The sequence below is a fragment of the Heliangelus exortis genome, chromosome 2, assembly GCF_036169615.1.
Source record: "Heliangelus exortis chromosome 2, bHelExo1.hap1, whole genome shotgun sequence".
NCBI lineage: Eukaryota > Metazoa > Chordata > Aves > Apodiformes > Trochilidae > Heliangelus > Heliangelus exortis.
In genome coordinates, this window is record NC_092423.1 from 39,527,452 (window position 1) to 39,552,428 (window position 24,977).

At 41.6% G+C, this 24,977-nt stretch overlaps 1 protein-coding gene and 1 long non-coding RNA gene across 2 annotated transcripts; one reads left to right on the forward strand and one right to left on the reverse strand.

Moving 5' to 3' along the window:
* Positions 1-5,355: 5,355 nt before the first annotated feature.
* NFE2L3 (NFE2 like bZIP transcription factor 3) lies at positions 5,356-19,711 on the reverse strand. The gene is made up of 5 exons (XM_071735655.1): positions 18,920-19,711; positions 18,532-18,593; positions 10,260-10,361; positions 9,252-9,335; positions 5,356-6,875 (listed from the first exon to the last, which is right to left on the reverse strand). Exons 1-5 carry the CDS (start codon positions 18,927-18,929, stop codon positions 5,667-5,669), a joined length of 1,467 nt encoding a protein of 488 aa, XP_071591756.1. The 5' UTR covers positions 18,930-19,711; the 3' UTR covers positions 5,356-5,666.
* On the forward strand, positions 10,259-12,269 carry LOC139792416 (uncharacterized). Its single transcript, XR_011724263.1, has 2 exons — positions 10,259-10,399; positions 11,041-12,269. It is a non-coding gene; the product is annotated as an uncharacterized lncRNA (long non-coding RNA).
* Positions 19,712-24,977: the final 5,266 nt, after the last annotated feature.

Genomic DNA, 24,977 nt, shown 5'->3' on the forward strand with positions numbered 1-24,977 from the left:
ATATTTGCATAGGTAACTGCTGGGCTGCAATGGAAGCAGAAAATGAAGATGCCCAATATGTGCTTTACTTTCTTCTTTCCAGCAGAATGAGTTGACCAGTTGATGAGGAATTTGCCTTGCTCCCTGCAACTTAGATTTAGATAATGAACGTTTTTTTTTTTTTCTTTACAGTTGTCAAGTCCACATTGAACAAAAACAACACAACCACTTTAAACAGGAGTAATTATTCTCTCTTTCTGTTTGGTGCATTTACAGTCTTCCAGTAGTTCTGCAACAAGGTTTAAAATTTATTTTAAATAAGTACATTATTTTTCCATAACGAGGTTGTTTTCATTTTGATACGCTGGTGATGGGGAAAGGGAGCATGTTAGGGACAACAGTACGCAAAATAAGTTACTGGATGTTTAAAGTATTGAAAGCTTGGAGTACTTAATGAGTTTCCTGTTGCCCTGCTGTTGAACTTCCATCACTTTTCTTTCTCAGCATGTTCTTAAGAATGAAGCAAGTGACAATCACAATATTTACTGATGAATTCAGTGACAAAACTCACTGTTCAGAGTAAAGCTCCTACTGAAAGCCAGCAACTTTGAATAAAAAAAAGTCAGTGAGTGTGTGTGTGGTTAATTACTGGTCCTGAACTTGTAGACAAGGAATACTTTTCCTCTTTTTTTATTTCTAAGAAGTTGGGTCGCACTACAGATTTTCTGTTTCCAAAGTAAGGGTAACTTTGCCAGTCACGGTGTGTTTCAGGGTACTAACAGGATCAGATTGTCAATACCAGGCCCAGCTTGCCCCCAACAAACACTTAATTCTGCAAACCGAGGCAATAATGTGAAAGACAAGGTAACCTGTTGGTAATGGGTCTGGGAACAGACATGGCCCTGTCCCCTCCCCCCGAAAAAAACCCAGCCAAGCAAAAAACCAACAACAAACAAACCAGAGCGTTTGACTTGCATTTATAAAGGGGGCAAAATCATACATGTTCCGGGGAAGAAAAACTTGGACACAGGAATTCAGTGGGAATTTTGAAGCTGCTGTCAGGTGACTTGGTTTTGGCATCTTGGGTACGTTTGTGAAAGGATGGTTTGCTGAGGACACGGGAGCAGTATGCTCGCTATGCCTGTACTGTTGCAGATGCAAGTGGAGTGCCACAGTGTTACTTTCCTCCCTTAAAACACATAGAGTGTAACACCGGGGTGTTCTGGGTGATGCTGATCCATTTTGCCCTGATGAACGCTCCCTTTTAACAGTTGAGTTCATTGCAGACTGTTTATTTGCATTGCAGCAGAAGTTATTCCAGTGTATGTAAACACTAATGGTTTATTTGTCAACAGTTAGAGTCAACTGTGTTTAACTTCCTTGGCTATGTGGATTTCCTGAGGGACTGCTGTGAATGGATTAGGGTCAAAGATGTTTGGGGACCATGTAGTTTACAAAGCAGCTTCTGTGACCTCCTATGCTGCTTCATTGTACCAGAAAGGTGATTTTGTGGGCAAGTCCTAGATAACTGCTCTTCTCCCAGACTTCTCAACAGCACATGATTTCCCCCCTCACTCCTTCACTCCCTCCTGCTTGGTCTTCTCTTTCTCAATGAGCGTTTTGAGGCATTCTCGTATGAAAATGGCTGGTGCATTTAATGGAGTTCTAGTAGCTATATAGGGAGGTAACAAGTTGCAGTGATTTTACAAGGTATGCTACGCAACTTCACATGGTTACGGGTGTCATCTCTGTTAAACCAAATAAATCTGGTTTTCACTAGAACCTGGTGCTGAGTGTCCTGTTGCCTCCTTTATAGGCCTCTCCCTCACTTGTCCTCAAGATTGTCCCGTTAGAACTGTGCTTCCATCTCCCATAATACCCAAATGTGACTATATCTGGGATAAAGACTGAGCTGTTAACAGACTACTCTTGATGAAGTTCTTTTGTATCTTCTTACAAGTTCATTACTGCAGTTTACCCCTTCTAAAACTAGATTGTAAGCTGTTGAGCAGGAATAGCCACAAAATCTGTAAAATCTAGCTTCTGTAAAAAGCAAAGTATATTGAATAAAAGCAGAACATGAAGCTAAAGCTGCACTTAAGTGCAGCACTGTCAGTGGTCATTCAGAGTTGTGCTACGTGTCTTCTGAGGGCTCGTTTGCTGTGTGTGAATGTTCAGCCTTACCTTCTATAAACCATGCTTACAATATTCTAATAAAGTGTGAAATACGTGTTCATTTCTAATGAGCAATGCTGTAGAAGAGGTCTGAGAGGAGCTCTTGGTTCTGTAGTGCCCACCTGTGCTGCTGCATGCAGTGTTGGGGAAGTTTATGCTTTGTGATTTCCCCACTACCCAGTGTTTTTCTCTCTAAATCGATCTCACCTTCATTCTAACTTGCAGATAACCTTTCATGATTAATGTAAAAAAAATGCAGTTTACCACTCACATACAAACTATTCATTAGCTTTCCCATGGGAACAGTATTTTAGTGAGAACTCCCACACAGGTATTTGCGTTATTTTTGTTGCTAGTATCAACAACTCAGTGGTCCCTAGCTCTGTGGGTTTCTAGCAGTGTAACAATTCTTTGAAGTGTTCTCACTGTTTCTACTTCACAGGAAAGCTTTTCTCTGTGTCAGTGCTAAGTAGGCTACAATGCAGTCACAACAATTTTCACCAGGCGTTTGGCTCCACATCTTGATTTTGCAGCCTGTTTTTATACAGTATAGTTCTCGATTTGTGTGCTTAGGGTTTGGTTTCTTGAAAACTGACCAGTAAGAAAGATGAGATGGACTTGAGATAGACTTCAGCTGGGGGAGTCTCCCACCTTTTACAACCATTTCACTTGGAAATGTTCTGCAACAATCTTTGTTTTCTCAAGTAGCTCCAACACACAGTTTCTCCTTTTTGTGTATAGGTTGAGCATCAGGATGTCTTTACCTTGGAAGGAAAGGTTGCTATTAACCTGATCTGTCTACCTTCACTCACAACAAAATATATGGAAATGTAATGTGTAGCCAAGACAAAGCAGTATTTGGGGATCTTGCATTTTTTGCTTGTGTTCTGGTTTTTGGTGGGTTTTTTTTGTTTGGTTCTGTCATCAGTTTTATGTAAAAACTGGCAGTCTACTAAAATTGAAAATAAATTACAAATTCTGCCTATAGTGTGGTCTTTTCTGTGGGTAGGTAGCTGAAGGTTTTAGAAAATTATGTACTACATCCAGACTGTGTCTGTCATCAGTACTATTGTAACTCGCAGTCCACCCAAAATTAGTAATGCACCTGATTTTGTAGGGGTATAGTTACTACCTGAGTTTTGTACGACAACTACTTTGCATAAATTTTCTTTAAGAAATACAGTTGCTGAGCAGTAACTGGAGTGGAATTAGCTGAGGAGAGTCCGTGCTACTTTCAGATTTCAAATTTGCAAGTAACAGGTTGGGGTTTGGGTGTTCATTTTATAGCATTCAGCCAGAGTACACTGTTTTCTTTCGCTTGGGATTGCTCTGACAGTTGTAATGTTCTGTTTATTTTCACCATGTGCCAAAGTGCAACCATATAGCAGCCAAATGTGCATTTGTTTCAGTGGTAGCTGGTTTTACAAGAGGCGTTGGAGCTCACTCCAGTTCTGCTGAGGAAGTGGGCCTCAGAAGGTTTAACCTCTTTAACCTCTTTATTTTATTCTTTCCACCTTCTCTCTCTTACGGGACTGTAGAAACTTGTGTTACGAGGCTCTAAAGCAGAAATAACATGGGCTGCTGGTTTTATTAGTGGCCTAATTTGATAACTGTCAGAATTTGCACACACAGGCTGTAGAAGTAGACCTAAAGCCCTGCTCCTGCAAAAGCTACATATGTAGACTTTAGAATTTATAATTTAATTTAGAAGACCACTCAAAACATGGATATTTTTTCTCCCCTGCAACTAGAAGTTAAATTCACTGTTTGTTGTATGTATCTGTTACCTGGGATGTGTTCTGGCTGAAGTTCATAAACTAGTGAGTCCAGTTCCTTGTGAATACCAGTTAGGATGTAAACACTTCACACTGATGCTTAACCAACCAGAAATTTCAGGCTCCACTAAAAAAAAGTTTTGGTTCTGAATCAATTGGAGGCTGTGGTAAAACTGATAAATAAAAGAACAGATACACACATTTATTGAAAGAAACCTTTTAATATAAAATGCAAACAGTTCAAACTTGCTTATTTCATTAACAGCAATTTACTGCATTTTGCCAGCATTCCCTTTTTAGAAAATGCTACCTGAGGCTACCAGTTACTGTAAGCACGTGCAAACTAGATTTGCATGCTAATGGCACAGTGTTATTTTTTAGAAGATGCAATGTGATATTTAAACTTGTATTGAATATATGTGTAGTTTTTTATGTGTTTCGTGGCGTGCTTTTTTTTAAGCCTACCTGACCATGAAGTTGCCATGTTGTCGTCATGCTGTGACCAATAATATTGTTTAATACAAGTTTTATGGAGTTTCTTTATAAAAGGTAAAAAAGTATTTGTTGCTATCTAGTTATTAATAGTAGTAATTATTATAATATCTCACAAACCTAGGATGCCTCTAACATTTGTTCCTTATAATTCGTTACATATCTTTTAAGCCATCTTTTTTTCAGACTCTTCACGTTGTGTGACAGAAAAGGATAATCTGTTGTGAATAAGCCTGGGAGTGAATAAAGTGTCTTCTTTCCTTGTATAAATAAATACCAAAACTAAAAGCTCTTCATTCAAAGCCACTGAGTGTAGCCTTATTGTCACAAGTGCAGATAAATAGTAATGTGGTTCAGTTTAATTTACTTTAAAGATCTGGTGGAAATGTAAAATCAGTATTTAAGTCATCATATTGAAGATACCTAAAAAAGAAAAGTTGGGTTAAAGAGCTACAACAAAATTTAGTACTTCTTGAGGAAGGGGGGAAAAGGGAAGGTACACAAGTGAATATATCACAGACAAGGAAACATCAGGAACTCATTCACCATCACACATTTTAATGAAAGAAAATTGAGAATGATTCAGTTGCAAACGAGGAAGGTAAGACAATATTGAATCAAATAGTAATTATTTTTCAGAATCTGCTGTATGAGTTGTTAAATTAACTGGTACATTATCTTTGCTTGGAGCTATGAGGGTGTAAGTAGTGAGGAAAACTGCAATAGTCTTGCTCTCATTATAAACAGATCAGTTCTGAACAAATGCAAAGCACAGAGTATCTCTTAGGAATACATAAATCCACAGTGAGTCTACAGTGAAGATGAAATTGAGCTACAACTTTTCAGTGCTAAAAAAAGGAAAAGAAACCAAGGTAATTTTGTGTATGAAGAATCAAATATTCAATACTGAAACACATTTTACTTCCCTGTCTAGAACTTTTCCTTTTTCTGCCCACTAATACTCTCCCCTATCACCAGAAATTAAATTTCTAGTTTTACAGAGGTCTATACAACTACACTTGTACTGATTACTATCTTCTTTAATTACCATTAAAACTAAGCTGATTTCTTTATTCAGAAGCCTGAGCTGATTGACCTTCTAACAGAGAACAGTTGGATGGGTTTGCCAGATCCTTGAACGTGCAGTCTTCCTCCTCAAGTGCAATGTTTTCTGTATTGTCTGACTTCAGTCTTCATACAAATACCCTTCCAGGGAAAACTGAACCTAAGCAATCTTCAGCCATCTTAATTTTGATTCTGCTCCTTTTTGTTCTTTTGTCTCTGTTGTGATTTGGTCAAGTTTTTGGGCATTATGAGAACACTGCCATCACTACTGCAATGAATGATGTATTTCCATGGGTTGACAGGTCTGCCTTGGTCATCCCTCAGTCTCCTGAAAATGTCACGGTACAACTTGTTTAACTTCTGCTTCATCTGGTTGATGGATCTGCTATGCTGGGAGTGTTCCTTTTTAAGGCTCTCCTTTTGTCTTTGAAGGCTACTTACATCTTCTTCCAAGCTAAGAATTGCATTAAGTTTACGTTTACGACAATTTTGGGCAGCAACTTTGTTTTTTCCTCTTCGTCTGATGTCACGTAGAAGTGATACCTGAGTACCTGTAAGATGATTCTTTGCTAGCATGGAGTTGAAAGAGTCGACAGGCATGCTCACAATTTCGTCTGCCAAAAATGGTACTTTCAGAGCTTTTGCACAGTGTTCATTGCTGCTGAGGTTTATATTGATAGAATTATGACACTTATCCTTTATGTCATTTGGCTTCTTCATCCATGTCTGCTTGTGATGCTCTGGAGTGGATGCTGCTTGGCTTAGCAGTTGATCATGAGTGTGGTTATGAAGAAACTGCTGAGGTGTGGCTTCTCTAAAATGCTCTGAATCACCTGGATATTCTACATGACTGTTTTTACTGTGTTCTTGGCTATGGCCACCAACAGCTCCAAAGCCATGCAAAGAAACAGGTTTAACATCACTGCTGTGCCCAACAGCACCTGCACTGCAGACTGAATAAGAGGCAGTGCTGTGACTTGAATTCAAAAACAGTCCCAGATCTGAGCCAGGTTCTTCAAAGAGCTGAAAAGCTTCTGTAGGATCAAAGCCTTCCTCCAGAGCCAAAGACAGGAGTTTAATTTCATCAAAATTATCATCATGGGTCAATAGGTTTCTAATGTCAGCAGCTGAAACCAGCCCTGTCGAATTTGACCCATGAAATAGTGATTCTGGTTTTGTAATATTAGAGCTTTGCTGAGGAAAAAACTGATGCCTTTGCAAATGTCTTGTTTCTGAATGTGATTGAGTGGGGTGGTCTGCTCTTGGTGTGGCGTCATGAGGACTGAAACAGTGGCAAAGTGTCTGCATCACACTTATATTGTGCTGTGAGGATGATGGGTCTTGGCCTTTACTAGAAGTGGTAACTTGTGTATCTTCCAGTAAACTTGCCTAAAAGATGATGGGGGGAGGAAAAATGGGATCTTTTATAAAATGAACACCTCTACAGTCCTCACCTATGCAGTCTTCATCGATTTATTTTTATTATTCCACTATTAGAATCTATTAAAGTAAAAATTCTGTTCATTAAACTCTTCTATCCTGAGTACTGTTTGCCATTTGTACCCAGCATAACCTCCCTGGCACACAGCAAGAGGAAGTGGGAAGGGTATAGAAGAAAAGTGACTGAAGGAATGAGAGGGGGAGGAAGACTCTCTGAGGATGGTGTGGGACAAGTGTTCAGAAGTGGAAATGGGACTGTTGCTACATGTACATCAAACTACCACCTTTGCATTCATCTGATGTGGGCTAAGAAAAGGTCCTTGCCCCCTTCTCTGGTAGTGGTTTTGATCATTATCTGATTCCAGGGTGAGCTGGTTCAAGGTGCTAAACTGTTAAAAAATTAACCTTGTAAAAAAGAGAAATAGCTCCCTGGCAGGACCTAACTGGTGACAACAGCGTATGAAAAGAGGGGAGGAGGACAGGAATGTTAAGGTCATGCTAGCACATTCTCACTGCTTTTCTCTCATGGTTTATAGAGCTTTGGGGGCTATGAGCTGCCACATTTGACTTAGCTCCTTCTTAACTGAGGTCTGTTGTGTTCAGATTTCAACTCAACTCCTTTACTAATTGGCATTGGAGGAAATATAATTTCCCCTCATACCTTCTGAAGTGATACCTTCTGCTGTTGTCTTTTGACTTCAAATTACTACTCAGTTTTTCTTTACAACAATAAAGCTGCTGTATGATCCCTCAGCCCTGAAGTCCAAAGCATAAATAAGTGCTGCAGTAGCATTAAGTACTGATTGCTGGGTCCTAGAAGTACAAAGCCACTGCACTTATTTATGTCAGGGCACTTGCTGAGAAGTAGTCAAATACATGGACACAAAAAACTTGAGAATGTGAATACCTGAAGTAAGAAGCATGATATGATTCTTTTGTAGCTGAGCATTCCCACTGTGGTGCAGGAAAGGACTTTTCTGACTGCAGTTCATTGAACAAAATAAAAAGCCCTTTCTGCAGAGGAGGAATGAGGCACCATAGGGACCAGAGTGTTTTAAGCTCTCTACTATGCTATGGAAGCTTGGGTAGCAGAAGGAAGTCTTGCCTTATATCTGCTAAGGAGTTACTTTGTACTAGAGTTTCTGTAGTCTAACAGATATAGCTGGTATTTTCAGTTAAGCCCTTGAAAAAAAAATATTCTTAACATGTTAACTACAAAATCCTCCACACTAAGGGGTTGGTACCTAAAAAACCCAAGCAATCCATTTTCAACAGATAAATTGTCACAAGATGGCAGTGCATTAATAGTATTAAATCACAGAATAAAATACACAACTGTGTATTGTTATGGCTCTACAAAGGCTGTAGATGAATTCCTTTCAAATTTACGGAAAGATCAGAGAAAATGAAACCTGAAATCCTGCACCTTGTTAGCACGGAATCCATTACAAAGTGGAACAGAGGAGGACCTAATTTATGATCTGGGAAGCACTATCCGACTTAGAGATTCCCAGAATTTTGTGTTCCAGAGATAAACATGAAGTGATACATAAAATACTAATGACCTTGTAAGGCTCCTTCAATGGGAAGCATGTGCAAGATACCCTTGGAGTATTGCAAAAATGGAATATAGGGAATAGCTTTATGGTTCATAATTGAGCTACGAGAGAGGAAGGAGACTCCAACTGGGATAAAAACTCTTCTTTTGGTGAAGATGGGCACCCAGAAAGTAAACAGCAGTATCAGAAGACCAGAAGATAGCAAAATAAAACAGAATGGTTTTGCTTCTAATGCAGACTTGACCTGATCTGAAGCAAAGATGTATTTGTTTTTCTTGTTTGTATCCTTGTGAGCATCTGATGCAGTATTTCTGGCAACTCTAATCTTTGGCTGCAAATGTTTAATAGCTGCTAGGGCTTCATAACTCAGTGTTGTTCCAAAGAAACACATCAAGAGTTGATGTACAAATATAAATTGGCATTAGGTTTCAGAAAGGGAATTACTAGTTGAACTAATTAAGTTGCCCAGTGGCTCCAGCCAACTTTGAACACCAGGTCACAGAGAAGACAGGATTTTGCAGTTATCAAATCCCAGGCATATTACTGGGCATTTCTTTTTTTTTTTTTTTTTTTTTTTTTTTTAGTGGAGCCAATGACAGCTGCTGTAAAAGGTAGATCTTCAGGTAAGTTTTACTGCATTGATTTGTTGATATATTAATTGTTGGTTTTTGGTGGCTCTTTATTGGACAAAACAGGGTAACTCTTTATCAAATAATCACTGACTGTATCCCAATCCATACAGCAATAGGTGTGTTTTCCCATTTACCTCTAGCATGTTTTCCATCTGCAATGACAGAAGCTCTATATAGTTGTCCAAGGAGACAAGGGAATCTACATGGCTGAGCTTGCTCTGTGGCAGAAGAAACAGAAACACTTTGTAAAGCACGGGGATTTCACATAGAAGGAGGTAAAAATAGAGCAGAGTTCTGTGAAATACTGCTGCTGACCCTGCCATCAAGCCTTCAGCCTGAGAGGAGGTGTCATGTTGCTGCAATCCGCAGAATAACTGCATGGCAAGAAAATCTTGCTCTGCTCTACTACAGCAGAACTGGGATTTCCCAGTGGGCTGCACCCACCTACCATTGGGGAAAATCAAGTATTTTTTCAAGGCCCAGCTACCAGGGCAGTGGCAAACAGAAGTGCTTGCAACAAAATTGGATCCCATGTTCTCATCTCTCATAAGATCTTAAGAAGAGTGAACACTCTTTTCCTTGTAGCTCTCAGAGAGTTCGAAACCCAATGTGCACCCATCATTAAAACTATTTCTTTGCCTTCTAGTTACAATACACATATTAAGATCTGAACAATCCAGTTTCACAAATGTTAATACTACATCTGAGCATCAAGCTTTACATAAATAGTGAAAGCAATATAATTTAGAATCCACATCCCAAGGGTTTGTACGCCAAAAGAAAATCCTCGCTCACAAACACAACACCTTCACCATGGAGAAAATAAAAGCAAATCACAAAATGGTTGGTTGCAAGTGATTTCTGTAAACTTTACAAAATTTCAACTACATAAACTGTACTGGAAGTGGTGGGTGCTGGTGTGCAATTTTCGAGACTGTGTACAAGAGCATCTTTTAAAAGTGTCATCTGAAGTCACTGTTCCTTTCCTGCTCTTGCAAGAGACACTCCAAACGAAAAGAGGAAATTAAATACTCCTTCAAAAAGCATTCATTCGATTTCTTTCACTACTTTTTATCTCAGTGGTAAGTGCTATGTCCTCTCTCACTTCCTCTTTACAGTTCTCCTATTTTTTCAACATTTACTTGATTCATGTCTTCCTCCTCCACTTGCAGTTCCAGCTGATCATCCCCTTGGTGTGGACAGCAGCCATCCAAAGCTTCCTGACTTGTTTTCAGTTCAACATCCTGAAGACACAAAGAAACAAGTCCTGTTAAACAACAAGGTGTCAAAATTGTTCTTTAAAATGCATCTTTTCCTTTTTCTCTTTCTTTCTTCGTTCTTTTTTCTTTCTCTCTCTCTCTCTCTCTCTCTTTCTCTCTTTCTTCCTCTTTTTCTTTCTCTTTCTCTTTCTCTTTCTCTTTCTCTTTCTCTTTCTCTTTCTCATTTAATGACAAAAGGGATAAGGTGTAAATACTACTTGTTGGATGCACTGCCACACTTGGTGTTTCTGTCCTGTTCCTTATTTTACATTAATGGTAGCAGCAGAAACAGTGATTTAGTTACTGCAATACCACTAGGAGCCCAAGAGGTAGATAAGGATCACATGTGGGTGGTCTCTGTACAGAGAAAAAGACTGATTCTTGCTGACTGTGTAAGACTTGCTTTTACCACTAAACCCATTTATTCCAACAGCCTTTCCACTTCCACCACTGGAGGGTGTGGAAGTTCACACCTCACACAGCGGGCTGTTAATTGAACTGTAAATTGCAGCCCTGCCTGATGACAACCTTCAAATTGTATTTAGAAGGATTTCTGTTCAAGCACAAGGCAGGAGATTTACACTAATTTTCACACACACACACAAGAAAAACAAATCTAAGTATCAAAAATTCTCATCTTGCTTCTGTCATTTACTCGTTTCAGATGGGCTTGAGAACACAATCTGAGACTAAGTCTGATTTACCAAATTATCCATCAGCCTTCTCCACGGAAGGGCTGGGCTCTAACTGTGCATCTGCTTTTTCCCTGAGGAAGAACTTAGTGCGGGTCAACTATGGGGTTCAGTTTGTCAGTCTTTAGAAAGCCTATGAAAAATAGTAATTTATGTCAAATCTGCTACTGAAGGTTGTCTAAGAATCGGGACAGAGGTGAGAGAAAGTATGATTTCACAGGTGGCCTGGTCTGTGTTAAATTGGAAGGACACTGCCTGCTCTGGCAGGTTTCTTACTAAAAATAAAGCCTTACAATTCTTCCTATTAAAAATAAAGCCTTCAGTTTCCACTAAAGTAAATCAGAGTATTTATCTCAGCATAAATTGGGCGCATTGTACATCAAACTATCCTTTGATGTATCTCCTCCTCTCGTTTCCCATACCCATATATAATTTGTTGGCCATAAAACAATGCCTTGGGAGCAGAACATGTAAAGACAATCTAAATACAAAAAGATCTACTGCAATGCACTGGTTAAGTGTGCAAGATCCTTCTGTAGGAGCGGCAGAAAGCACAAGCAAAGTGTTTTCACTTACTGCTCAGTGTGCAGTTGGCAAGCAGGGCTAAAACTACGTAGCTCAGGGCTACGAGTGCACAGAAATATCTGAACTTTCTCTGGAGATGCAGCAGAACAGAGCAGGCTGGGGGCTTTGCTGGGGTGCCCAGGCATCACTGAGAGGCAGGTGGTCTCTGCCCCTGCAAAGCTCTCCCCCCCTGCAGTCACTGTTACCTCTACAAATATCCCAGTGCTGGAGCAAAGGTGTGTGACCACCATTATTTGCAGAAAGACGCAATCTTTTGTGCTGATTACTCATGTATCCTGTCTTGTAATTTCTCTCCATTAAATTTTCTTTATTTCAGTTGTCAAGCTTTAAATTGCTCCACTACTGTCGTTAACCTTTGAGATGCTTTTCTGTGAACTTACCTTCCTTCTCCTGTATTAAATGCACTTCTGTCTCTAACTGGCCCTCTCCTTCCTGTCAGCTGAAAAGATGTGGCACGGGGCCTGATGGTCTTTGCCATGGTTTGAATAATTAACATTTCCAGAAAATTCTCCCACACCAGTACAAATAGGCAAAAGAAATACAGCTTCTAGTAATGTAACCAGCAGTTTCACTTCACTTTACGACTTTGCAGGATTCAATAAAATGAATTATTAAATATGATGATGCATAACTCTTTTCATACAGCTCTAAGATTACAGGTGTTGCTTTTTGCCTGTGTATTTTAAATGAGATGTTAATTAATCTTACCAGTAGATATCTACTTATTCTCAGCTAAAAAGCAAAATGTTTCTTGCTCTATCTCTATATTCACAATGAGCCATGAAATAACCTGGAAACACAGGAACGGAAGAGTGCTTTATTATCTGAAATGCAGCCAGGGTTTAGAAAGCATAGAGGGTAGAATGGTCATCAGAGACACCAAGTATCAAAGTAACTTTTATGTTACATATGACCAGGCTTAAAAATGAGGCAAAGCAATGTAACTGAGTAAATCAAATGAGGCATAACTGTGACCCCAGATGTGGCACCTGTCAGGTGTCTATGACACATCTACTCCAAACCCTAATAACACTGTCTGGGCTGCCACCAAACACACACTGTTAGAGGCACTCACTGTCTCCACTTGTTGCAGGGAGTTGTTAGCACCTTTCTAACCAATATATTTCAGAAACAAAAGCCCTGAATGCTTTACATATCTCGTCTGTGTCAGATCTTAACACAGCACACATGCACTGTGCACTCCACATGTCTGGCACATACACAAAATTAACACCAAGCTACTCCCAAATGGAGGCGTGGACCAGTAGAAGTTGAAGACACAGATAGAAATAGTATAGCCACTAATTCCAATCAAGACACAGGTTTTCTTGCCAAAGACAGCTTGATAGCCCCTTGAAACTGAATGCTTCTGAAACAAAAAACAAACAGTTTTTATACTCTAGCCATTTGGTCCTGTGCTGGTGTTTTGCACCAGAAACTAATTTCATTCTACAGAATCCACCATCTCTGACAGTTAACCCGAGGAAGGTTACTAAGTTTATTCAGTCACTCTTTCACAGTGAGCACATTAAAAATGAAAGAGCTCTTTCTACGCCTCTGATGTCCCAAGATGCTTTCTATTGTGGTCAGTGAAGCACACACCATTGGGTTCTCTAAGGGAGTCTCTTCTTTCCTTCTCTCTATCTCTCTTGTTACCCTCTCTTATTACTCTCTTGATTGCTGGTATATCCTCATTGGATGATGTACTCACTACTGAATAAACATAAAAGAGAAAGGGGAAAAAAGCCCACTGAATCAAGGAGGGCAGCTCTTAAGTCTTGCAAGATCTTCAGCTAAGACATTGTTGTACTTGAGACTTCCTATATATTTGTGAATACTGTTACCATACACATGGGATGGATGCCACATCTTGTGGTACTGTGGCCTCACACTTCCCCACATCTTTTAAGGTGCTTAAGAAAACAGGTCTCCTTCATTTTCATAGGCTCATTCATAGAGTGGTTTGGTTTGGAAGGGACCTTAAAGATCATCTGGTTCCAACCCCCCCTGCCATGGGTAGGGACACCAACCGCTAGACCAGGTTGCTCTAAAGCCCCATCCAACCTGGCCTTGAACACTTCCAGGGAGGGGGCACAAATGACAATCCTGGGCAACCTGTTCCAGTGTCTCACCACCCTCATAGTAAAGAATTTCCTCCTAATATCTAATCTAAATCTCCCCTCTTCAAGTTTTAAACCATTTCCCCTTGTCCTCTTGCCACACACTTGTGCAAAAAGCCCCTACCCTAGCTTTTGTGTAGGCCCCCATCAGATATTGGAAGGTTGTCTTAAGGTCACCTCAGAGCCTCCTTTTCTCCAGGCTGAACAACCCCAATTTTTTTTTCCTGGCTTCACAGGGGAGGTGCTCCAGCCCTCTGGTCATTTTAGTGGCTCTCCTCTGGACACACCCCAGGAGCTCTGTGTCCTTCTGATGCTGGGGACTCCAGAACTGGACACAGTACTCCAGGTGGGGTCTCACAAGAGCAGAGTAGAGGGGGACAATCACCTCCCTTGATCAGCTCTCTGTGCTTCTTTTGATGCAGCCCAGGACCTGGTTGGCTTTCTGAGCTGCAAAAGCACATTGATGGCTCATGTTGAGCTTGTACTCCACCACCACCCCCAGGTCCTTCTCTTCAGGGCTGTCCACAATCCTTTCTCCTCCCAGGCTGTATTCATGCATAGGATTGCTGTTTTGCATCTGGGTTTGAGGTTGAACATAGAAGCTTTTAGAAGTGAGGGCAGCTGTACAGTGAGAAGCCTGAGGGAAATGCAGCCCTCAGCTGGCACAGTGGGGCAGGGGCTGCAGCCCAGGATAGTGCCTGTGGGATGGATTCTCTGTTTCCCCCCTTAGCATCAGACCTCTACCCGGTGCCAGCTGTATGTCTTTTTTCTGTACTTTTTTCTTTTCCTATTTCTATGCTTAAAAGCTTCAAAAATTTACACAGGCATACAGTGTCACAACTTAGCATTTCTCTTGCTATTGCTTGAGCAATCCAATGATAGTTTACAAGCATGTTGGGAAAAAGTAAGCAGACATGTCTAAGTTTACCTGTGTAAGTCAATGTGACCTACTCATATATGGCCTACTCAGTGTGACCAACGTGTGTGAATAGGTGAGTAGGAAAAAAATTTAGGGACCAATTTTTTCAATAATGGATGTTGGCATTAAATAGGTGCTGCAAGATGGCAATCTGTCTTTTTTTTTTTCCATTTTTTTCCCAGTAAACTGTGAAAAGGGAGACTAGGTGCTGCACAGTGTTGTTATGTCTGAAAAAAAACCAAAACCCATGAGAAATAATCACTCCAAAGAAAAGGCAAGGTCCACTCTTACACTTTTTCTCTATTTCCTTACCACATATGCTCAGTAACACTTAAAATCTTGGTCCGGGGTATTCTGCCAGTGGTAACGCACTAGTGGTACTAGGGAAATTATTCTTTGCATGCACTGATGCATATTTTCTTGGTTATTTAAAGAAGTTTATTGCTTTTGTTGTTTTGGTTTTTTCCACTGAAGATGTAGCTCATGGCTCCCATGCAAGAGCCCTGGTACCTTAGTCTCAATCTTAAACTCTATGAGAACTAAACCTACAAGCTCTGATTCTGTAGTTGACCCAGATTAGAATAGCACAGGGGCAGTAAATTAATATCCTAAGATATATGAGCATATCTTCTACCAAGTAACCACTATGACCCACTGTAAGTAATGCAGGGTAGCGAATTATGTATAGGATTCAGAACAAAAAAAAATTTAAAAGGTCTCTTCTGTGGTACAAATACTTTATCACTGGTTCCATTACATACATCCATCTAAGAAAACAGGTAGAAAGACTCTTGAGTTCATATGATTATTTTCTCCATTAAAAGATGTGTTTCAGAAGAAATATATTTTGGTATTTTTATTACTAAGGCAGCAAAATACTGTGGGGATTACATTTCATCAGCAAACTTATGTTTGATTACAGAAAGAGACTGAATGAAATAGTTTGCTGGGGATGTGGTGAATGAAAGGGCCAGGGCTGATCCCAGTCTTTTGGGCAGCAAGCTGAGTGTAGGAACTCACCTGTTTGCTTTACTAATTGTCAAAGACAAAGTGCTCAGGCTGTCTTAACACTGCACTACATCTCATCTTAGCATGCAACAAAAGAATAGGCCAGGCAACACCACACAGCTTAGCATGCTCCAACAGCATGCTTCAGCCACTGAATTAATTTTCTTTTTCATCTGCAGTTGTCTTCCAGAGTGGCTTAAAATCCCAGTTCCCTGAGGATGAGGATCAGCAGCTTGCTGGCAATGTTCTCAGCAGCGACTGGAGCCCAGTGAATAAAATTAATCCAGGGGTGTGTGAATCCAGCTGCTAACTTTTCAGAATGCCACACAATCCCACAGTATGAGGCAGAACAAAGCAATCACTTTCATCTCTATACACAGACTCCTCGTCCTGATCTAGCGCCGATAGGAGAACCATTGAAAATAGCTTGGGTCTATTTTTACAAAAGGCAAAATGAAGGTTATAAATCAGCTAAACTGCTTTGAAATCTATTCTGCAGTTACAATAACATTTTGACAGCACGAGTGGCTTTATTCAAACCTACAGAGGTCACTTTAAAAATGAAGATCAACATTTCCCTTTTTGTTTCATGTTTTTGGAACTGCCATACACTTCAAAGAGTCTGTTGGAAGAGACATGGGGGTTTTCACTAAGAAGTCTATTTACATTTTCAGTCAGGAACTTAATACTCTCTTATCTTACTCCAATCTTTCTTTCATTTAAATAAAATTTACTTAAGAGAGAGGCCCAAGACATGCATTTAGCAAAGAGAGAGGCCCAAGACATGCATTTAGCAAAGAAATGATTCACCTTCTCTCCACAGAAACAAGATATTCCCTTATAGATATTCTTTAAAAAAAAGAAGAATCAATCTACATGGGGAGTCAGGGAAAAAAAATCCCAAAAAGAGGAAACAGGAAAGGAAGCAGGAAAAAGGAAAACCTACTACACAAGACAAATTTAATAACTGTTAGATGCTGGTCCATTAATTCATAGTACAAATCAGTTATTCATAATGCTTCAAAAGCAACTTGAAAAATATTGGTAGTTCAATGTATATTTCAAAATGTAACGAACACCTGAGTAAAAAAGTCATCATCTTGACATTGTCATATCCTTTGTATCCGTACAGTGTATGACAAAAGCCTCAGATGATAAACTACCCCGGAAAAATGAAGCTCTATGCCCACTAGGTGACTTAGCTCAGAAAAGCAGTCCCAGCAGCTGAATGGCTCAGCTCATCTTCGAGTTACAGATGTGCCCAAGCTCTTCTACAGGACGAGGGGTTGAGTGGGTGCACGCAGACAGATGTGCAGTAAGGGCTGCCTGCTGTGCCACCAAGCAGGGACCGAGCAGGGACCGCTGCCGGGCACTTAACGCCTGAGCAAACCCTTCAAGGTGACACACTGGAAAACAGAGACAACCAGGCTGGAGCTTTTAGCTCTGGTACAGTAAGAATCCCAGCGTGCAAGAAATATTCCTGACAAGTGTAGTCACCAGACTATGCCATACACTTGTCTTTCCCCAAGGTTAGGGGTGCAGTTCTTCTCCTCAGCTGCGGGGAAGCTGCATTTCTGCAGCCGCGTGTGACACTCTTCAGTTGCCTTTGTGCCCGCACGAAGAAAACTGAGGTGATTCCGGAGAAAATGCCGAGCGGGAGTGACTGTCCTGGCCTGGAAGGTGACGAGCGGGGCTGGGGCCACGCGTGTGCCCTGGCTGGGGCAGCTCTGAAAGCTTCACTCCGCTCGGATGTTTGGGAAGCCGCCACCACCAGGTGCTTCGCCAGCACAAGGCTGTATGGCGTCACTTCACTGGCTCCATGGCGTCACTTCACTGGCTCCATGGCATCACTTCACTGCCGCTTCCCTTCCCCTCCGATGCCCCTGACCCCAGGGGCAGGGGGACACACACGGAAGGGGGAAGAGCACAGGCGACCCCGCGACCACCCTCAGGCTCCTGGAGGTCTCCCCCCTCAGTTTTTTGAGGGGGTCTCTGGCTAAGCTTTGTCCCCCTACGCGTCCTCCCAACTGGCCCCCCACCTACATCCCCAGACCGCCACCCCGATCGACCGCCCCGGGCGCACCTTCCCTCATCCCCCTGCCTCACTCAGCCGGAGCCGGGACCCGGACTGCTCAGCACCCGTTCCCGGGCCGTCCCGCCGCTGCCGCCGCCGCCGCCGCCCTCACCTCCTCCGTGGGGCAGCCGCCTGCGCGCCGGGCCACAGCCTCATCCTCCTTCCCGGGGCGGGGAGGGCAGCGCCGGGCACCTCCGGTCTCCCCGGGGGCCGGGGGCCGAGGAGGGCACTCGCCAGAGCATTTGCAGCTGTCGGCGGAACCCGAAGAGTCTCGGGGAGTCGGTGACCCATGGCTGCCCGGCGGCAGCCCCACTGTCCCGCCAGCCGACACTCCACGGGGGTTGCGTGTGGGCGTCCCCGCTCCCGCAGCCGCACACAAACCCATCCTTCTGCCCCGGCCCCACTCTGCGCACACCATTCCTCCGCCCTCCAGCCCCGGCACTGGCCCTTCCCCCGGGGAAGTGATGCGGTGCTGGGTCGAGGCGGGGACGCGGGACAGGGAGACGGGCACCTCCGCATGGCGAGACGCTGGCAACCCCTCTCCTGGACAACTCCGCACCTCGGCACCCCCCGTACCCCGGCATCCCGGCCCTCCGGCATCCTGGGACCCTGCATCTCTCACCCTGGCACCCCTACAACTCGAAATCTCCGCACGCCGGCACCCCAGCAAACCGAAATCCCAGCACCTCCGCACTCCGGAACCCCCGCACCTCAGCACCGCCCCGCCAAGCACCGCTCCGCGGAGCCGGGCACCCACCTGTGCGCTGGGAACTTCCTGCGTGTCCGAGGGGAGCGGTAGCCTTGGGTTGCTGGAACGAGCTAGAAATAGAGATGAGTTAGAAAGTACAGTAGCTGAGGAGAAAAAAACCTCACCCAAACAAAGTAAAGAATAATGTGAAAATGCAATGCAATTTTCTACCAGCCTTTGGTAGTAAATATTCTTCTCCCCCCTCCTTCTGGTTTTTGGAATCAAATAATAATAATAATAATAATAATAATAATAATAATAATAATAATAATAATAATAATAATAATAAATTACTACAATCCACCTGGTGTCTAAATACCTACCCAATGCCTCTACTTTCCCACCTATTGAACTGCATTTCCTACAGCACTTCTACTTAGGCACTACCCGAACTTACCCTCGCACATGCTAGAGTATCTTTTCCAGCTGTTGTGTTCTCCCCGTCCTCCAAAAAGGCCTTTTATGACTTCTCATCACTTATCTGAGTGTTTCAGGCTTGTTTTGGCATTTACAAGGCATAAGGCTGTTGGGGCAGACCCTGAACGTGTCACTTAGTCAGTGATAACTGAGTGTGTGGTGGGTTCAGTTTCTCATTTCTCTGTTATCATGGATGACACTTCCCTTTTTTTTGTCCAGTGTGATACTATGCAATGGGTGTGTTACAATGCTCCTAGCATTTTCTTGCACCTAGAATTCCAACAAAACATCAGTTTTCTTTCAAAAGTGCAGATGAACTAGAATCTGATACGGTTGGTACAGAATCTGATAAACTGACAGCTTTTTTTTTTTTTTTTTTTTTTTTTTTTTTTTTTTATGCAGGAGGAAGATGTTGATCATTTTAAGTGGAAATATGACAGAAGGCAAGAAAGTTAATTTTGCTGTTGCAAAAAATAAGTTAAATGTGACTTGAGCTAAATACAGCTGCACCTTATGATCCGTGGCGCAAATGCCAAGACACACATCCCCTACAGTAAGTCCTTACATTCCACTTTAGTCTTTGCTGTCAACCCTTTTTATTGTTGTTGCAGAACGATCAAGATCTTTCCACATAATTTTTAAGCTTTTAGGTCAAGTCCTCTAATGCTAAGAAAATATATAATGAGTTCATATAGCCTATAGCCTTTCTTTGAAAAGTTGGAGTAGAAAAGGTGAGTGTGTTTTGAAGGTGGAGATTCTGTGGGAGAAGACCTGGGGGGATGTTTGGGCATGTCTCAAGGGCTAGAAACCGGTGCTGTATTTCCCTTAACTTTCCACTGACGGTGCCCAGTGCATCTCCAGTTTTCGCTGAAGCGCGGCTCCTGTGTTTCAGCACAGAGAACTCTCCTCCTGCCTCAACCAGGGCTGGGGCTGCGGCTTGGCACATTTAATTCCTCAAGGGAGAAAAGAGCCTCTCTGTGGCCACTGCAGGCCACTACAACAACGTACATGGAAAAGGTCCATTTAATCACTTAAGTCTTTTCCTTTAATAAGATGGTGGGATTCAGGCAGCTAAGAGGCTACAGAAGCTCTGCACTGTGGAAGTTGCTTTTGATTGTTGGTTCTTCATCTGAACTGGGCTTTGAGGGTCCTTAAGAGCCTCTGCAGTGCACACAGGCCAGTAGGCAGGGACCAAAACCTCTGCCAGACTGGTGTAGCTACCTTAAATTGGAGATAACCTCCACCCAGAAGAGATTTTAAGGTGTTAGATTTAGAGATGCTGTTCAGGTATCGGGATTTTAAAATCTTGCCTTCAAACTGAGCTGAAAAAGGGTGTGTGCAGTTAGCAGTGTCCCACAGAGAAGGTGTGGGTGTCAGAGAGCTGTGAGTGTCCTCTCAGTCGACACTGCAGCCATTACACCTAGCAGACATTCTGCTTACAGAGGCAGTCAGTCCCTCATCCTGATCTGCAAAGCTGGTACTAATAAGCCACTACATAGATGATGTTGTAGCATAAATACTTCTTTCAGCATGAACCCTTTAAACAAGAGATCTCTCTAAACTTCTTATTCAAATATAGTAAAACAGCAAACCTGACAGTTTGTATCAGTTCACTTCACTGTGATCCCTCCCTGATCATTGAAAAGAGACAACTGACTTCCCTAGGTCTGACTAAAATTGTGATTAAAGTCTGGTGAAAGTGTTATGATGTGGAAATGAAGGCTTTCTTCTTCTTTCTTACCTTGGTTTTCAAAAGAGTAACTACATCAAGGAATTTCTCCTGAGTTACTCAAATGGAAAAGAGAGCTGGTCCGTATGGAATACGGTCACCCAGACTCATCTCCACAGAGGAGTAAGCTGAGCACACAAGTCCTGGTATGTGCCACTGTGTTTTCACTAGATTCCTGGTCTGAATTCCTACAGAGTGTACATGTGTCTGTGTATGGGGTACAGATGAAGTTAGAGTACATCTCAGCTACTTACAACTCTTAAATAAACCTGTAGTCATTTGTTCCAGAGAAGTCTCTCAAGTTTAAAGGTGCTAGGATTACACCCAGTGAATCTAGTAAATACCTGCTTGGTTTGACTGTACTGCTAAATTCTGTGTTATTTTTTTTAATAACACTTCAGCAAAGTTTCTTCCATGTGATATTTTGTGCATCCTTTCTGATTATTTCAATTTATAAAACTACTTCTTGTGAAACATACTTTTAATTAGGACAAGCTATTAATAGATAATCTTACGACAGAAGCATTAGCATCAGCTTAAATAAATATGTTACTCAATTACTTGTATCGATTCTGCTGTGTTAGATGAGTGCATTGCTCCCCACAATGTCTTTTTGCTTCATGCCAGCACTGAAAAGGATGGACTGGCTTTTTAGCTTCAGAGCACTTCTGGTGAAGGCCAAGTGACTGAGAAGGAATCCCTGCAGCAGCTCATGCAAGTGCTAGGTTCAGGCATTTATTCAGGGCAGGCAGGTACTGTCAGGCACAAACATACAAATGTCAAGAATTTGTCACCTAATTTTAGACTATTATAACTTTCTTACTTCATTACCTGGCTGGTTTCTTATCATCTCATTAGTTTGTCATCCTGACTGTGACCATGCAGACACATTTTTGTTACTTTCCTCATGGGTGCCTTTGCTCTGATTGCACTTTCATCCTTCTTGTGGCACTAGAGATACTGCAACTGGTACTGGTTTTAACCACTCTCTTGTAAATCCTTCTATGCATAAAGGGTTTCAGTTATCAGTCCTAGTAGTGTTGCCTATAAAACAAATAGGAAAAAAAAGGTTTCCTTTGTTAATTTTGGACATTTTTTTCCTCCGTGCTTTGAAAAATATTAATTGATTAAATGTTTCCACTTGTGCAGAAAGGGTAAAAAGAGAATGAATATGCAGTGGCCAGATCTGGCATATTCTAAATCAAATGGCACAAGCTGAGCATATATCTGGTACCCACTTTTCTACCTTTTCTGCTTTTTTTTTTTTTTTCCCTACATTTTCTACTTTCACCACATGGCTCAAGCCATCTCTCCTTTACTTCAAAAACACAGACACTGTATCAGAGAAACAACCATAGAAATACCCGGATGGATCATGTATCTTATTAAGCTCTTACTACAAATCCTTTGACAGAGCTCCAAAATAGTTGAGGCAGCAGTTTATAGAGCTGAGCACAAATAATGGGAGAATGGTTCATAAGATCCTCTTTAACAGGTATGTAACACATGCCTCCCAGTACATACCCTTGCAAGGGATACATAAATATATATATTTATATGGGAAGGCAATTATGCCTCAAGAAAGGAAGACCTTATGTTCAAGATATTGAAAAAGCAAAAAGCTTTGTCCCCTGGATGCTGAGCCAACCATTCACATGCTGAACTAGCTAAACATACTACAAGAAATTATGTGAAGTTACAACTGACTTGCTTTTTGCAACCTGTACCCTGGATTCATCCTGACAATTTAAAATAGCTGCTGACTCTTTTTCTCCAACCCCTTATCTGAACTGCTCCCCTCTTGGTGGCTCTCTGTGATGCTCAGCAGGCTCCTATGGTTTCTCCTTTGACCCATACCATTGCCCATCTACCTAGCATATTTCTCTCTGCCACCCACAGAAAAGAAAATAAATGTCAATTCCTTTTAACACAGGAAAGTATCATTTTCCCTCCTTGACATACAGTTCAAAGAGTCACAGACCTCCCAAATCCAGCATTGCCTTCTTTGAGGTATGCCTGGATAGGATCCAGCTGCCTTTCCATCCTCCATGAGGGAAACCATTTGTCCTGGCTTGGAAGCCTTAGTTCAGGAAAATCCACTCTCTTTTCTTCTGTGGGCATCTTGTCATTACATGAATGGATCTCAGTGCAAGGTCAGTTGTTAGCAGTTGATGGGTTTTAGTCACCTACATGCTTATTTTGAATCTGTGCCTTAATGTTTTCTTCCTTCTTCAGATGGTTGCTGGGGAGCAGATGAAACCATGGCTCAGCAGGAATTCCTCCTACCAACACATTTACAACACTATGTGCCAAAGCACAAGACTGCACACACATAGAGAAACACACTTTGAGTGTAGAGCTAGTGGAAATAACAGTTGTGACCTGAGGAATGTTTGTCTTCATCCTGGAGAAGGCAATAAATGAGAAGGCATTGATCCTTCCATATACGAGAAAAAAATCAACACCCAAGGTCAAAAGACCACAACAAAATGCCCAGCAGGATCACCAGCTGAAAGCTTATGAAAAGAAAATTAAAAAAAAATAATCCAAGGAGAAAACTCTCTAAATGATCTTAAGAAGAAGAAAATATACTGAAGTACAGAAAATAAAATCTTTTGATACAGGTAGCAGGAATGAGTTGGCTTTGCTTGTGAATAGGGAAGAAGAAAAAAGCTATTGCTTACTACACTTGGCTACTACTTATCAGTAGAAAGGACTACATTTCCATTCCTTTAGCAGTAAAAATAATCACTTCCATGACAGTGGAATCTGTGGGCTCCATGGATGTGTGATGTGATAACAGATCCTGACTTTCTGGAGGCAGTCGGTGTCTTGATAATCTTGATAGCCTAAAGTGCCATGTTACTGTTTACCACTAACTACCAAAGTAGAGGAAAATAGCAAGGAGAGAGCACTTGGTGTTTCCAAGATTTGTTTGCCTTATATCCAAAGGTCTTGGAAGAAATGATTTTTTAAAATATTTAGTTTCTTTCTGCTTATCGATGCAGCAGTATGCCAGGAACAATTTGTCACCCAGGCTGTAAAAACCTAGGATAGAAAGGCAAGACAGTGAAAGGTGAAAGGGAAGATAGCATCATACTTTGCAGCCTCAGCATTTAGAAAGGCAGTATCTAGCCAGCAATGCTGTTCATGGCTAAATGACAAATGCATTTTGACTCAGCTGAAGTCACTGGAATAAAAACAGTTATGTAGCTCTGAAACTTACTTCTGTTCTAAATTATTTAGGCTGGAGATTTTAACTGGAGCATGGGAATTTCTCTTAGGCAGAGGCCTATACCAGGTCAAAAGCCTCATTCCTAGGCATCTGTGAATCTATGCTTGTCAGAAAATATTTTTCTATGCCTGGAAAAAAAAAATTCAGTTCTGAGTTTTCTTGTTCAAGCTGCAGATGCATTATTTCTAGTTGCCTGCACAATTTTTGTAACTCACTTCAGTGCCTGTAGGTGCTTACAGTTGTATACTTTAAAACATTTTAAAGGTTTCTAAATCTCTTTCTGTCTCTTTTTCATCTTTGGTATCTTAAATCTGTGATGCATGGATCTCTCATACTAGGTTGTTAGGTGCCAATAGCATATTTTATCTAACCTGTTTGGCTTTGGGGTTCTTCCAGAAAAAGGGTGGGAAAGGTAGAAAAGGCCGTATAGATCTAGATTAATATAACAGCTGCCACCTTTGCAATGAGTCAATCTTTACCACAACTAGACCAAATATATGTTGAAGCTGTACAGGTATCATACTGTCTTTTGTCTGGGAAGCTGTGTGCAAACAGCAGCATTGCTTATGCTGGATACTGGGTAGCCTGGTTTTTTTTCCCCATTTTGTTAATGTTTTCAGCATTAGCAGTCTCTTTCAAGCATCTGCTTGTCTTCTTCCATGGCATCCTTTGCTGTCTGTATGACTTACACAAAACAATTCACCATTGCCAGGTTGCAGACATCTTCTGCACCAATTCCTCCAAGGGATGAGCATGCTAGAAGGCACCCGCTATGCTCCTCTAAATAAAAACTCCCTTATATCTGTTGGGATTCTGTGCCTCGTATTTCTTTTGAAAGCCTTTATATGATGTTGTTGTTAAAATACAAACAAGGAGGATAAGAATATCAATAACAATAATATTTGAAGGTACAACAACAATAATAACAGTAGTATTTGAAGAGCTAACAGAGCTTACAGAGTGACAGAAGCTGCTTCCTGCATTTTATCTGCCAGTGCTACATTGGCTGAATCAGTCTCTCCTGTCTCAGTGAGCAAAAGTTATTCCTGAGTATAAAAATGGTTTTGAATCCCA

Bases quoted from the DNA above. Each gene is read 5' to 3' on its own strand.
- NFE2L3 (XM_071735655.1), bottom strand. The intron at 10,362-18,531 runs GTGGGTGCCCGG...TTGTGTCTTCAG, and splicing joins AGGAAGTTCCCAGCGCACAG to GATGTTGAACTGAAAACAAG. The intron at 9,336-10,259 runs GTAAATGTTGAA...CTTCTGCCACAG, and splicing joins AGGAGGAAGACATGAATCAA to AGCAAGCTCAGCCATGTAGA.